This window comes from Scyliorhinus canicula, chromosome 11 (assembly GCF_902713615.1).
Source record: "Scyliorhinus canicula chromosome 11, sScyCan1.1, whole genome shotgun sequence".
Classification (NCBI taxonomy): Eukaryota; Metazoa; Chordata; class Chondrichthyes; order Carcharhiniformes; family Scyliorhinidae; genus Scyliorhinus; species Scyliorhinus canicula.
This window is the reverse complement of record NC_052156.1, coordinates 83,302,933-83,316,773: the sequence shown is the minus strand read 5'-3', so window position 1 is coordinate 83,316,773 and position 13,841 is coordinate 83,302,933. Positions and strand designations below refer to the sequence as shown.

At 44.4% G+C, this 13,841-nt stretch overlaps 1 protein-coding gene across 3 annotated transcripts in view; it reads right to left on the bottom strand.

The window, feature by feature from the left end:
- thumpd3 (THUMP domain containing 3) overlaps positions 1 to 13,841 on the bottom strand; it is a 60,059-nt gene that overhangs the window by 35,416 nt on the left and 10,802 nt on the right. For all 3 annotated transcript variants that reach the window (XM_038810795.1, XM_038810797.1, XM_038810796.1), the window contains exon 5: positions 10,415 to 10,545. In XM_038810795.1, coding sequence (XP_038666723.1) covers positions 10,415 to 10,545 — 131 coding nt within the window. The remainder of the gene's footprint in view (positions 1 to 10,414; positions 10,546 to 13,841) is intronic.

Genomic DNA, 13,841 nt, shown 5'->3' with positions numbered 1-13,841 from the left:
CAGGCAGTATGTCTGCTAAAGCTGTAATTAAGACGTCGTAAAATGTGATGGATTCCAACCACTTACTTGGTTAGAGATAAAGGGCTAATGGTTTCATGTTTTTGTTTCTGGAGATTCCCTGGAGTATAGATAATTTATGGGTGAGTGGTGTTTAGTCCTAGCTAAACAGGTCATGGGACATAGTGGGATGGGTGATGTAATGCTTGGGACGGTCCAGGCCTGTCTGTAGTTTTGCAATTTGATGTAGGATTTGGGTCTGACAGACAGAAGTGTACTCTATCTGGTCCTGAAAGGGTCTCTCTCTCCAAAAGTCTGTACATGGCTAAGAAAGTAATCTGTTTTGTTAACTTATTTACAAGTAGCACTTGAACAGTAATGCTTAATTGGAGTAGTAGCGGTATGGATAGTAAGTTCAGTTTTTTCTTTTGTTTAAGAACTGTTTTAACTGATTATTGTACAACCTATTTCTCTAATGTTAATTTGATTATGTTTTTAAATTAAAGTTGTTTGTAACATGAAATATACCAATTGGTCAGTCATCACTCCTGTGGCGAAGTATCCTTTCCTCATAATTTTACAAATTAAAAAAAATGTTTGGAGTTCTTGTCCAGTATTCTCACAAAATGTGGGGCCTGATCCGGTATCCTAACAACATAATGCCTCTCAGAAATCAATTTGAATTGTAAATGGGGTGCAAGAGGATCAGTGGGGATGAATGACGTGATGTCAGCATTTTGCGAGATATATAGATGCAGCCGATGCATTGTCAGATGAGATTTCGGCCCTATCAGGTGGTTACAAATTCCACGGCACCTATTCAAAGAGAAGTTAGGTTATTGTCCCTGGCATCCTCAAGAATACTTAATTCCCCACTAACATCACCAAATAGTTCTCTGCTCATTTATCTCATTATGAGAGCTAGCTGTGTGCAAATTAGCTCCAGCATTTCACTGAGGATATCATATCAATATTTTGAATCATCTACTGTTTATAACCTTTTTGCTAGAATTTTGGAAATTAATTTGAACTTAACCAATTATCAGTTACATAAAAATAAAGCAAGTATTATTCTAGGCCGTACAGGTACAACCGTCATTATTAAACAAACGCAGTCTTGTTACGAGTATGAAGATTTTATGTTTTGGAACTGTGTCTCTTTAACTTAACGTAAATTGAGAAATAAAGGGGGTCATGTAATCTGCTCTTAAATCTGCCTGACAACAAGCCATGGTGGCTTGATTGCTATGGGGACAGGGGGCTCACATTGACCTTACGGGGAAAAAGGTGCAACAAACAATGGCCAGAGCAGCTGTGGTGACTGTGAATAGACTTTTGGTCTTCATGTGGACTGAAATAGAGAGGGAGGTCTCACAGAAATAAATTAAAGACTGCAGTCAGTGTGCGGTAGAGAGGCTTTGAAGAAGGATGAAATGGTCACCCACGTCAAAGGTGGTAGCCACGTTCGAGAAGGACGAGGAGGAAAAGTTTACCTTTGTCACAGTCATGCAGAATATCATTTGTAACTTTGATAAGAGCTGTTTCGGGACTGTGGTCGAGGTGGAAACCCTCTGGAGGGATTCAAACAAGTTCAGGGAAAGACAAGCGTGGATTTGGGGTGTGACAACACGTTCAAGAACTTCAGCGAGAAAAAGGACATTGATGATTATTTTTTTTTTTTTTTTTATAAATTTAGAGTACCCAATTCATTTTTTTTTTTTTTTTAAATTGAGGGGCAATTTAGCGTGGCCAATTCACTACTCTGCACATCTTTCGGGTTGTGGGGGCGAAACCCACGCAAACACGGGGAGAATGTGCAAACTCCACACAGACAGTGACCCAGAGCCGGGACATTGATGATTATAATAATAATCTTTTATTGGGGAAACACAACATTGGCTACCACGGGGTCAGGAGGGGAAACTGGGTGGTCAGCAGTTTTGTGGAAATAGGGCAGAGGGAACGGGAGGTGGTCTCATGGAATATATGAGTTTGGAGAGGGTGTTGGGAGAGAAATTGGAAAAAGGTGCATTTCATGGGCAGTGCAATGGGGAGGTTGAGGAGGCTTTGGGCATGGAAGCAGGAGGCAGCTCATCAGATGGTCTGATCTTAGTGACAAAGAAATTTGTGACCTCCTCACACTTATCATTGGAGATGAGGGTGGAGGGGACAAGGGTTTAAGAAGGCAGTCAATAAGCTAGTCAAATTCAAGTCAATTCAAGAGCATGTTTGATAAAAAAGATAATGAATATTACATAGAGGAAACCAAAGCACAGATTAAATTGGCCTCAAATGCTGATTGCTAAACAGCTAAGGAATAATAGTGAAAGATATTTTATAAAAGAAAATTTGCTGAACAATGGAGAAATATTTTTGTACAGGGAGTCCTCACTTAAATTCGCAGCTACGTTCTTAAAAATTACAACATTAAGTGAATCATGGGTTCACGGAGGAATCAATGTTGAGCATTGGGTTCCTTTGGAGAGTTCTCACCCAGAAAAAAATATGTACGAGTTAAAATACTATACCATGCATGTACAGATTTGTGCATCCTAGCTGGAATAAATGGCAAAATAATAGGGCAGCACGGTAGCATAAGTGGGTAGCACTGTGGCTTCACAGCGCCAGGGTCCCAGGTTCGATTCCCCACTGGGTCACTGTCTGTGCTGAGTCTGCACGTTCTCCCAGTGTCTCGTTGGGTTTCCTCCGGGAGCTCGGTTTCCTCCCAGTTCAAAGACATGCAGGTTAGGTGAATTGGCCATGATAAATTACCCTTAGTGACCAAGAAAGATTAGGAGGGATTAGGTTCTGGGTTATGGGGATAGGGTGGAAGCGAGGGCTTAAGTGGGTCGGTGCAGACTTGATGGGCCGAATGGCCCCTTCTGCACTGTATGTTCTATGTTAACTATGTTAAAATCAATCAATAATATAAAATAAATAAAATATACAATATTGTGATGAATGTAAGTAACATTATTGCAGTAATGTTATCAAAAACCCTAGTTGAGTGGATGGCACGGTGGTGAAGCGGGGTAGCACTGCTGCCTACAGTGCTGAGGATCCGGGTTCGATCCCGACCCCCGGGTTACTGTCTTTGTGGAATTTGCACATTCTCGCCGTGTCTGCATGGTTTCACCCCACTGTCATGGGAATGTCACTTTAAGAAATGTTTGTCTTCTCAAGTGGCTGCAGTGATGTCATTGAGTGGGTGGAGCTGGGCTCTGGCTCTGCTTTTTACTTTCATTTTGAGCTGGAAGCAGATTTTGGCTCTGAGTTTTAGTTTTGTTTTTACTTGGAGAGCTGCATTCAAACCAAGGACGTGTATTTTGGTCTGAGTGGATTTTACTGGAAATTTGTGCCAAATTTTAGCAGTGTGGTCGCTCCACTGACGGACTTGCTAAAGAAGCGTAGCAAATTTCAGTGGACAGCGGAGTGTCAACAGGCATTTGATGGCCTGTAATCTGTGTTAATCAATGCTCGTGTTGGAGAATTACAAGGGGCTCTGTGATCGTATTGAACTGAAGTATCTGACCTTAAAACAAAAATGCCGAGACGTAGAGAAATGGATGGATCATTCAGAGACCTCCTTGTCCAAAGAGACTGTCAATCAAGAGGGATTCCAGTTGCAGGAAGAAGAACTAAAATGGACTGTTATTATAAATATTTGCCTGTTTTGTTTTGTTACAACAAAAAAGTATATTTGTCAATGTTGTTTAAAAGAAAGTGAAAAGGTGCAAAATGAAACCCTATTAAAGTTGATGGGTTTTTTTTCTTGGGCGGAGGTGTCATGGGAATGTCACTTTAAGAAATGTTTGTCTTTGCAAGTGGCTGCAGTGATGTCATTGAGTGGGTGGAGCTGGGCTCTGACTCTGCTTTTTACCTTCGTTTTGAGCTCAAAGCTTTGATTTGATTTATTATTGTCACATGTATTAGTGTACAGTGAAAAGTATTGTTTCTTGCATGCTGTAGAAACAATGCATACTGTACATAGGGAAGGAAGGGGAGACTGCAGAATAAAATGTTACAGTTACAGCAAGTTGTAGAGAAAAGATCAACTTAATACGAGGTAGGTCCATTCAAAAATCTGATGACAGCAGGAAAGAAGCTCTTCTTGAGTTGGTTGGTACGTGACCTCAAACTTTGGTGTCATTTTCCTGACAGAAGGAGGTGGAAGAGAGTATATCCGGGGTGCATGGGGTCCTTAATTATGCTGGCTGCCTTTCTGAGGCAGCGGGAATTATAGATAGAGTCAATGGATGGGAGGCTGGTTTGCTTGATGGACTGGACTACATTCACGACCTTTTGTAGTTTCCTGTGGTCTTGGGTAGAGCAGGCTCCATACCAAGCTGTGATATAACCAGAAAGAATGCTTTCTATGGTGCATCTGTAGAAGTTGGTGAGGATCGTAGCTGACATGCCAAATTTCCTTAATCTTCTGAGAAAGTAGAGTCGTTGGTGGGCTTTCTTAACTATAGTGTCAGCATGGGGGCGGACCAGGACAGGCTGTTGGTGATCTGTACACCTCAAAACTTGAAGCTCTCGATCCTTTCTACTTCATTCCCATTGATGTAGGTAGGGGCATGTTCTCCACTACGCTTCCTGAAGTCAATGACGATCTACATTTTGTTGACATTGAGGGAGAGATTATTGCCGTCGCACCAGTTCACCAGATTCTCTATCTCATTCCTGTACTCTGTCTCGTCATTGTTTGAAATCCGACCCACTACGGTGGTGTCATCAGCAAATTTGAAAATCGAATTGGAGGGGAATTTGGCCACACAGTCAAAGGTGTATAAGGAGTATTGTAGGGGGAGGTGTTGTTGCCTATCTTTACTGATTGTGGCCTGTGGGTTAGAAAGTTCAGGATCCAGTCGCAGAGCCTGTCGCAGAGGGAAGAGCCGAGGCCAAGGAGTTTGGAGACGGGTTTCGTAGGAATGATGGTGTTGAAGGCTGAGCTGTAGTCGATAAATAGGAGTCTGACATAGGTATCTTTGTTATCTAGGTGTTCCAGGGCTCTGGCTCTGCTTTTTACTTTCGTTTTGAGCTCGTAGCTGTTTTTGGCTCTGAGTTTTAGTTTTGTCTTCAGTTACAGAGCTGCATTCAAACCAAGGACGTGTATTTTGGTCTCTCTCTCTCTCTCTGCATGCTAAAGAATGTCTCCAGACCCCTTGATGATTTCAAAGTAATACCTGTTTCTGTAAGGAATGCAAACCTACTGTCTTTGTTAAAACGGTATTTGACTTATGGATGTTGTTAGGAATGTTACTACGGGTAATGTTACTATAGAGTACTGCATCGGGGCGGGTATCAGTGTTGGTAGTTGATAAGACGTTCACTGTGTGTTTATAAAATGTTAACTGGATTCATAGAATAAACATTGTTTTTGTTTAAAAATACTATAGATCTCTGTTGCATCACAACTGTAAAGTGGGGCGCTTGTGCTCTCCAGAACCAAAATCTATTAAAGTTGTGTGTCATGTGAACTCCATGATATACTTTGGTGTTCTCTAAACCCTGGCCCATAATACCACAACCCAAAGATGTGCAGGTTAGCTGGATTGGCCACACTAAATTTCCCCTTAATTGGAAAAAAAATAATTGGATACTCTAAATTTATATTAAGAAAAACAACCCCGGTTGAAGATACACAGGTAGTAGGTCTGCTAAAGCTGTAATTAAGGTGTTGCAAGAGTGAGGTAATCATTCATTCCAACCACTTACTTTGTTGTAAAGGGCTAATGGAATAGTGTTTATATTTCGGATGGTTCCCTGGGGTATAGATAATTTGAGGGATTGTGTTTAGTCCTAGCTGAGCAGGTGATGGGACATCTTGTGGGATACATATAATGTACTAATTGGAGGAGCTAGGTCTGTCTGCAGTTTGCCATTTTGCCAAATGCTGTTAGGTTGAGCAGAAGGGTCTGTGTAGAAGTCAGGTATTTTAAATACACTTAATATAGGTAAGAAGACTGTTTAAGACAGAAATATTAAATCCCAGTTTTAAAATGAAAGAAATATACAACTTCCAAACTCAGACATGTGTTTGGGAAAAACAGAACCACTGATAAAAACATCACATTCTTTCAAGGGCGGCAGCAAAATCCCATGGGTTTTAAGGTGGTATAATCAAAGGTTCCATTGTTCTGAATTCTGGCCACTTGTGATAACAGCCTGAACCACATTCCATAACGTATGCAAGCTGAAACATTTTAGACTGTGCCAAAATACAGTTTCATTTATATTTTCGAAATAATAGCATGATGAGATGACATAATGTTTTAATTGTTGCAGATAAGCAACAATTGGAAGTGGCGTTGCATTGGGAGGATGGATGGCTTTTTATCAAATCAAATGTGTTTTGAATATAGCTTAAACCAATTAGGATTATATTGGGGTGTGATCGGATCACTTAAGACAGATATCAAAGAGTATATCCATGGATGATTTGGCCACCATTTTAAGACGAGAGAAGACTAGAAGACAAGACAAGAGGCAACAAGACAGACAAGTCAGAGAGACAAGAGAAAAGACAACAAGACAGAAAGTCAGAAAGACAGACAGAAAGACACAGAGAGAAAGAGACAGGAAAGAGACAAAGAGAACAAGACAGAAAGAGAGAGAGAGAGAGAGAGAGTAAAGGAAGAGAATTAGAAAAGAGTTCTGTATTCCTATTTCATTTTCATACTTTAACTTCAGCCTTTGACTTTTAAAGTTGTGTTCAGGCTATTGTCTCAGAAGATAATTCCTGTGATTCTTTGAAGAAAATCAAATTGTCTACAAACTACCTTTTAAATCATTTTCAAGTTGTAACCAATGAACTTCAATAAAAAAATTCTTATTTGCACCTGACAAGTTTTTAACTTGAATTTCTACTGAGTTTCAGCAATGTCTCAACAACAACCAGCAACCGTAATTTAAACAAAACTGGATTCAAATCCTAAGATACTACAGTCTGACAAGACAGAAGTATACTGGATCTGCTCTTGAAATGGTCAAGTAAACATGTTTTGTTAACTTTATTTATAAGTGGCATTTGAACTGAATTGGGTTGCTTAGTTGGAATATTTGTAGTGAATGTGTAGGGCATAAATTAAAGTTTTCCTTTTATTTTGAGAACTACTCAGTTGTTAATTGTAAAGCTATTTCTTTGATTTTAATGTAGTTAATTCTGTGTTTAATTAAAATCTGTTTTGTGTGCGAGGCTGGGGTTAATACAGATAAAGGTGGTGCACAGGGCAGAATGAGTCGGTTGTTGAGGGGGGTTGAGGACACTTGTGAGCATTACGGAAGAGGTTCGGCCGACCATCTACATATGCTTGGGCCTGCCCGAAGTTGGAAACATTTTGGGGATCATTTTCCAGCACCATGTCGGTGATCTTGTACTTGGATTTGGAGCCCACTTCCTTGGGGTGACGGACTTGCCAGCGCCGCAGGCGGGTCCTGTTTGGGTGGAGGTCAGCTTCTCCGCCTCGTGCTTCAGTGTGGCTGGGGGACCTGATGGAGTTCCTGTATTTGGAGAAGGTTAAGTTTACCTTGAGGGGTGCGATTGAGGAGCTCCACTGGAGGTGGGGGTCTGTTTATTCTTCATTTTAAAGAGTTGGTTACTGTTAGCTGCTGGGGGGGGGGTCATTATTTTTTGAGTTATTGGGGTGTTGGTTCATAGAGCGGGGGGGGGGGGGGGGGGATTGTTCTTGTTGTTTTGCTTTATGTACATAATGTTAACTTGTTTGGAAACCAAATAAAAATATTTTCAAAAAAGTCTATTTGAACATAGAATGTACCTACTGGTCAGAATCATCACTCCTTTTCTCACAGTTTTACAAATTGCAAATTGTTGGGGTTTCTGGAATCCTAATTTGGGCCTGGTGCGGTATCTTAACAATATTTTTTTCAAAATTACACTCTCCTACTTTTAGATTTACTAGATGGGACTTCATAGAACATAGAACATAGAACGATACAGCGCAGTACAGGCCCTTCGGCCCTCGATGTTGCACCGACATGGAAAAAATCTAAAGGCCATCTAACCTACACTATGCCCTTATTATCCATATGCTTATCCAATAAATTTTTAAATGCCCTCAATGTTGGCGTGTTCACTACTGTTGCAGGTAGGGCATTCCACGGCCTCACCACTCTTTGCGTAAAAAACCCACCTCTGACCTCTGTCCTATATCTATTACCCCTCAATTTAAGGCTATGTCCCCTCGTGCTAGCCACCTCCATCCGCGGGAGAAGGCTCTCGCTGTCCACCCTATCTAACCCTCTGATCATTTTGTATGCCTCTATTAAGTCACCTCTTAACCTTCTTATCTCTAACGAAAACAACCTCAAGTCCATCAGCCTTCCCTCATAAGATTTTCCCTCCATACCAGGCAACATCCTGGTAAATCTCCTCTGCACCCGTTCCAAAGCTTCCACGTCCTTCCTATAATGAGGCGACCAGAACTGTACGCAATACTCCAAATGCGGCCGTACTAGAGTTTTGTACAACCATCACCTTCTCAAGGGAGAGGGGGGATGGGACATAAATGCTGGCGTACACACCAACATTCTGTGAAATCAATCAAAAGTGATTGACCAGGCTCAATTTGGTGATAGAAGTTGGTCAGTGCAGGTAGTCCTGGGACTTCAGCTACTACCTGCACGGATCAGCTTCTGCCACAAGGTGGAGTTGAGGACTTCAGTGTAAGTTCAGAATGGAAGCCAGGAGCAGAACAAATGAAGAACAGACCCCAGTGGGTAAGGTAAGAACAGAGGGTGGGAGGCAAGGCAAGGCAAGTGGGGAGGAGCTGATGTGAGGCAAGGCCGAAGGGAGGAGGCAGCAATGCCAGGAGGCAGTCACAGGAGCAGAAGGAAGAAGGACAGAAGGCAGGACATAAGTATTGTGGGAAAGCTGATGCAAACATGCAAGGTACAGAAGAGGAAGCTGGTGGCAAAAGGCATTAAAGTGAAGCTTTATAACAGATATATTGACATCACTTTATCAACAACACTAAAGCGAAACAACGTTCAGTCCATGATAAGCGGGCCTTACTCGGTGGTGCAGTAGTTAGCATTGCTGCCTCATGGTGCCAAGGACTGTGGTTCGATCCTGGCCCTCGGTCACTGTCCATGTGAGCCATGATGTGGAGATGCCGGCGTTGGACGGGGTGAGCACAGTAAAAAGTCTTACAACACCAGGTTAAAGTCCAACAGGTTTGTTTCAAACACGAGCTTTCGGAGCACTGCTCCTTCCTCAGGTGAATGAAGAGATATGGAGAGACATATCTCTTCATTCACCTGAGGAAGGAGCAGTGCTCCGAAAGCTTGTGTTTGAAACAAACCTGTTGGACTTTAACCTGGTGTTGTAAGACTTCTTACTGTCCATGTGGAATTTGCACATTCTCCCTGTGTCTTCGTGGGTCTCACCCCCATAACCGAAAGATGTGCCCAGTAGGTGAATTGGCCACTCTAAATTGCCCCTTAATTGGAAAAGAAAGCGGGGTCTTACTGTACTATTATTTTACGGGATGTGGGCATTGCTGGCTAGGGCAGCATTTACTGCCCTTAAGAAGGTAGTGGTGAGTTACCTTTTTGAACTGCTGCAGTCCATGCGCTGTGGGTACACCCACAGTGCTGTTCGGCAGTGAGTTCCAGGATATTGACCCAATGACAGTGAATGAACAGCGATTATAGTTCCAATTCAGGATGGTGTGTGACTCAAGAGCAGTTGTAGGTGGTGGTGTTTCCCTGAGTCTGCTGCCCTTGTCCTTTGAGATTGTGGGTTTGGAAGGTGCTGTCAAAGGAGCTTTGGTGATTTGCTGCAGTGCATTGTATATATGGTACACACGGCTGTCATTGTGTCTCAGTGGTGGAGGGAGTGAATGTTTAAGGTGGTGGATGGGATATCAATCAAGCGGGCCGCTTTGTCCTGGATGCAAGTGATTCAGTCTAACTTGATAACTCTTCAAAAGAGATGGCACACATGGCAGACTGTGATTGAAATGGATTAAGTATTGTCCCACCCTAATTTTCTCCCCATCTCAATCTTAAACATCAACTTGCAATGCAATACAGTTCCAAAGGGAATAGGCAGCCTTTGATACCTCACTTAGGTGGCTAACCCTCACATGAGCATAGCTGTTGGAAGCATTGTAATTAAACCCCTCAGCCAATGTCCACACTTGGTAGAAAGGAGGTGGGAGAGGGGTGAGGTTTACTAATTAGAGGCTCCTCTTTTCGGAGTTCAACTGCACACCCTAGCTGAGACCAGCAACCTAAACACAGGCCAGAGATCAATGCTGAGACTCAGTTGCGTAGTACCATTACAAGCTAAGCTACCAGTGGAAGCTGTTGCTTAGACCTTAGAAGGAAGTAGAAAGAATTCACCATCCAATTGATATTCAATAAACTGCACAGCTAGCACGCGATGTACCTTAACATCCCATAGGCTAAAGTAGATCGAAGAGTCGTAGGCCCAAAGTGTGTTATGTTGCGCTTGTGGAGACTTTCCTCTGTAAGAGCTATGCCAATTACTACTTCATTCTCATGAATGTTGAGGAGGATCTGTAAAATAAATGATGTGCAAGACAGAAACAAGATAGTTAATGATGGGAGCACAGCAACGTCATTTACCTCCCAGGTTGTAAAATACTTCTCACCATTACAATGGTTACTTTAGATGAAGGGAACATTCCTGCCTGGCGATTGTCGCTCGATGTCTGTTCATCCATTGTCGCAGCGTCTGCATACATACGTTTGTACATACTTGTGCGACTCAGCCAACGTTGTCTACCTCATAAGCTGCAGGAAACGATGTCCTGAAGCGTGGTACATTGGCGAGACCATGCAGACGTTGCGACAACGGTTGAACGGACATCGCGAGACAATACCCAGGCAGGAATGTTCCCTTCCAGTGGGGGAATATTTCAGCAGTCAAGGGCATTCAAACTCTGATCTTCGGGTAAGCGTTCTCCAAGGCACCCTTCAGAATGTGCGGCAACTCAGAATCGCCAAGGGGCTTCCAGTGTGCACCATGGAGTAAGTGGTCACACACAAGGCAGCTCCTGCCCAAGGTTACAGAAAAGAGCTCTTTTTTAATCAATACGGGTGGAATTTTGATGAAAAGGCGTAGGTGAATGTTGGAGGAGTACTTTCCCCAGGAATAGTATGTTTCTTGGTTACCAGACCCGCAGAAACAGTGAAAGATTTGGCTGGAGCTGCAGCAAAGACAAAAGCCTCTTCCAGCATGCAGGCAGGGGAAGGGCGAGCTTAAAGGCCTCAAGCTGACTTGAGGGCCTTTATGAAAGCTGAATTCTAGCAGCAGAGGGAACAACTGTGAAAAGATCTCACCAAGGCCATTGAAGAAGCGGTGATGTCTGAGTTCTGGTGACGGGGGGCGGGAGGCAGCTGTGCGTTGGAGGGCTCCCGTTCGGGAACGGCATTGTCGGGGATTGACGCCGGTCCTCGGGGCAGCGAAGGCGGTGAAGGCCAGGAGAAAGCACAGGGAAGGGATATGTCGAGGTCCAGTAAGAAAACGGCTGTGAAACAGCTGAAAGTTCGTTGGGGAGTAGAAAGGTCACCGCTGGGTCACCAAGGAAAATGGAGGCTGGAGCACCAGGGGAGGCCGCAATGCTTACGGCTGAAGAAATAACTACGGTAATGGCTGTGCAATTCGAAAGATAGTTTACAGTTTACAAAATACATGGAGACAATGAGGAAGGAGATGAAGGAGGTTTTGAGTGTGCTGGTGGAGGAGGCGATTTCCCCGGTGACGACAGCGAGCGCAGTGGCGGAGGTACGGGAGCAAGGGGAGGCGCTCAAGGAAGTGGAGGAGACATTATTGCAGTATGGTGATCAACTTACGTCGATGGGGAAGGAGATGCGGAAGGTGATGGAGATTAACTAGGATCTGCGAGGGAAAATGGAAGACCTGGAAAACAGATCCAGGAGACAAAATTTGAGGATTGTGGGGCTGCCCGAAGGAGTTGAAGGGGCGAGACCGACTGAGTATTTTGCTGCGATGCTGGCAAAACTATTGGGGGAGGGGGAGAATCCCTCCCGATTTGAACTGGATTGGGCTCATCGGTCGTGGAGGCCTGTACAAAAGGCGGGTGAGCTGCCAAGCGTAGTGACTCTGTGCTTCCGGAGCTACAGTGTGAAGGAGAAGGTCCTGTGCTAGGCCAAGCAGAGGCGGGTGGTGCAGTGGGCTGGAGCTGGTATACGTGTATACCAGGACTTTACGGTGGAGCTGGCTAGGAGGCGGGCTGCTTTCAACCGGGTGAAGAGGGCACTGTATATTAGCAAGGTGCAGTGCGGCATTGTATATCCTGCGAAGCTGAGGGTGACTTACAAGCACAAGGACTTTTATTTTGGAACGGCGGAGGGAGCGGAGGAGTTTGCGAAGGCAGAAGGACTGTGGCAGAACTGAGAAATGGCCATGTGCTAATGTAACCTCATGACTGAATTTTCTTTTTTTTTGTTTGTTTGTTTCACTGCATGTGGGTGTATGGGCTAAAGGAGCCAGTGTTGTATATATTTGGACAAGGGAAGTGATGGGACTTTCACTCAAAATGAGGGCTCTTTGGGGTGTAGGTGGATATGCGGGGTTTGTGTGCTAAAAGGGGATTTTTGGGCTTTCCTAGGGTCGGGCAAGGGGGAAAGGGACCCGGGCGGGGGCCTCCATGCTGGCCGGTCTAAGCCGGCCAGTGAACGGGAGTGAGGTTGGGGGGGGGGGGGGGGGGGGGGGGGCGGCGCAGAACAGGGTCCGGGTGGTCTAGTCGGGGTGGAAAGTTGGGGGGGGGGGGGAAGGTACCGAGGCTGGGGGAAGGAGTTTTACAAGAGGCAGTGGGGGGAAGAGTTTGGGGGGGGGTTTTACAACTCTTCGGTATCATGTACGGCACTCTTTCAGAGGTTGGACGGCGTTGAGTGTGTGTGTGGGGAGGGTGGACTCTATGGTGACCATGGGCGGTCCCGGACTCCTTTTTTCTTTTTCTCCTTTGTTTTTTGTTTCCACCGTGGGAGGGTTTGTTTTATTGGATGCATATATTGACAGGTGTCCGTTGTTTGTGGTGGTGGGAGGATGGGATCGTTGTTATTGTTAAGGGGATTGATTTTGTACTTGTTACCGTTTACTGTCTATGGGTGGGGTGTAAATTTTGAAGGAAAATGTGAAAATGGAGAATAAAAACATTTATTAAAAAAAACTCAGAATCGGCAAGCAGAAACTTATAGCCAAGTTCTGCACACAGGTACGGCCTCAACCGGGGCCATGGATTCATGTCTCATTACCCTAAAAACCTTCCAATAATCCTCTAGCTTTGGACAGGACCAAAACATTTGAACGTGATTAGCGACCTCCCCCCCTGCAACGTTCACACACATCTTCTACTCCGTCAAAGAATCGGCTCATCCTTGCCCTCGTGAGCTGTGCTCTGTACACCACCTTCAGCTGTATCAGCCCCAACCTTGCGCACGAGGTGGAGGCATTCACTCTCCGGAGCACCTCACATCAGAACCCCTCCTCCATATTCTCTCCCAACTCTTCTCCCACTTTGCTTTGATCCCTTCCAGTGGTGCCTTCTCCTCTCCCAAAATAGCTCCGTAAACCGCTGCCACTACCCCCTTCTCCAGTCCCCCTGTCGTCAGCACCTCCTCCAGCAATGTGGAGGCTGGCTCTACTGGGAAGCTCTGCATCTCCTTTCTGGCAAAATCTCGAACCTGCATGTATCTAAATTCAATTCACACCTCTTTAATCTATGATTATCCCTCTTTCTGGATCTGTAAAGGCTTAATCTGTAGGGGCTGATTTAGCTCACTGGGCTAAATTGCTGGCTTTTAAAGCAGACCAAGCAGGCCAGCAG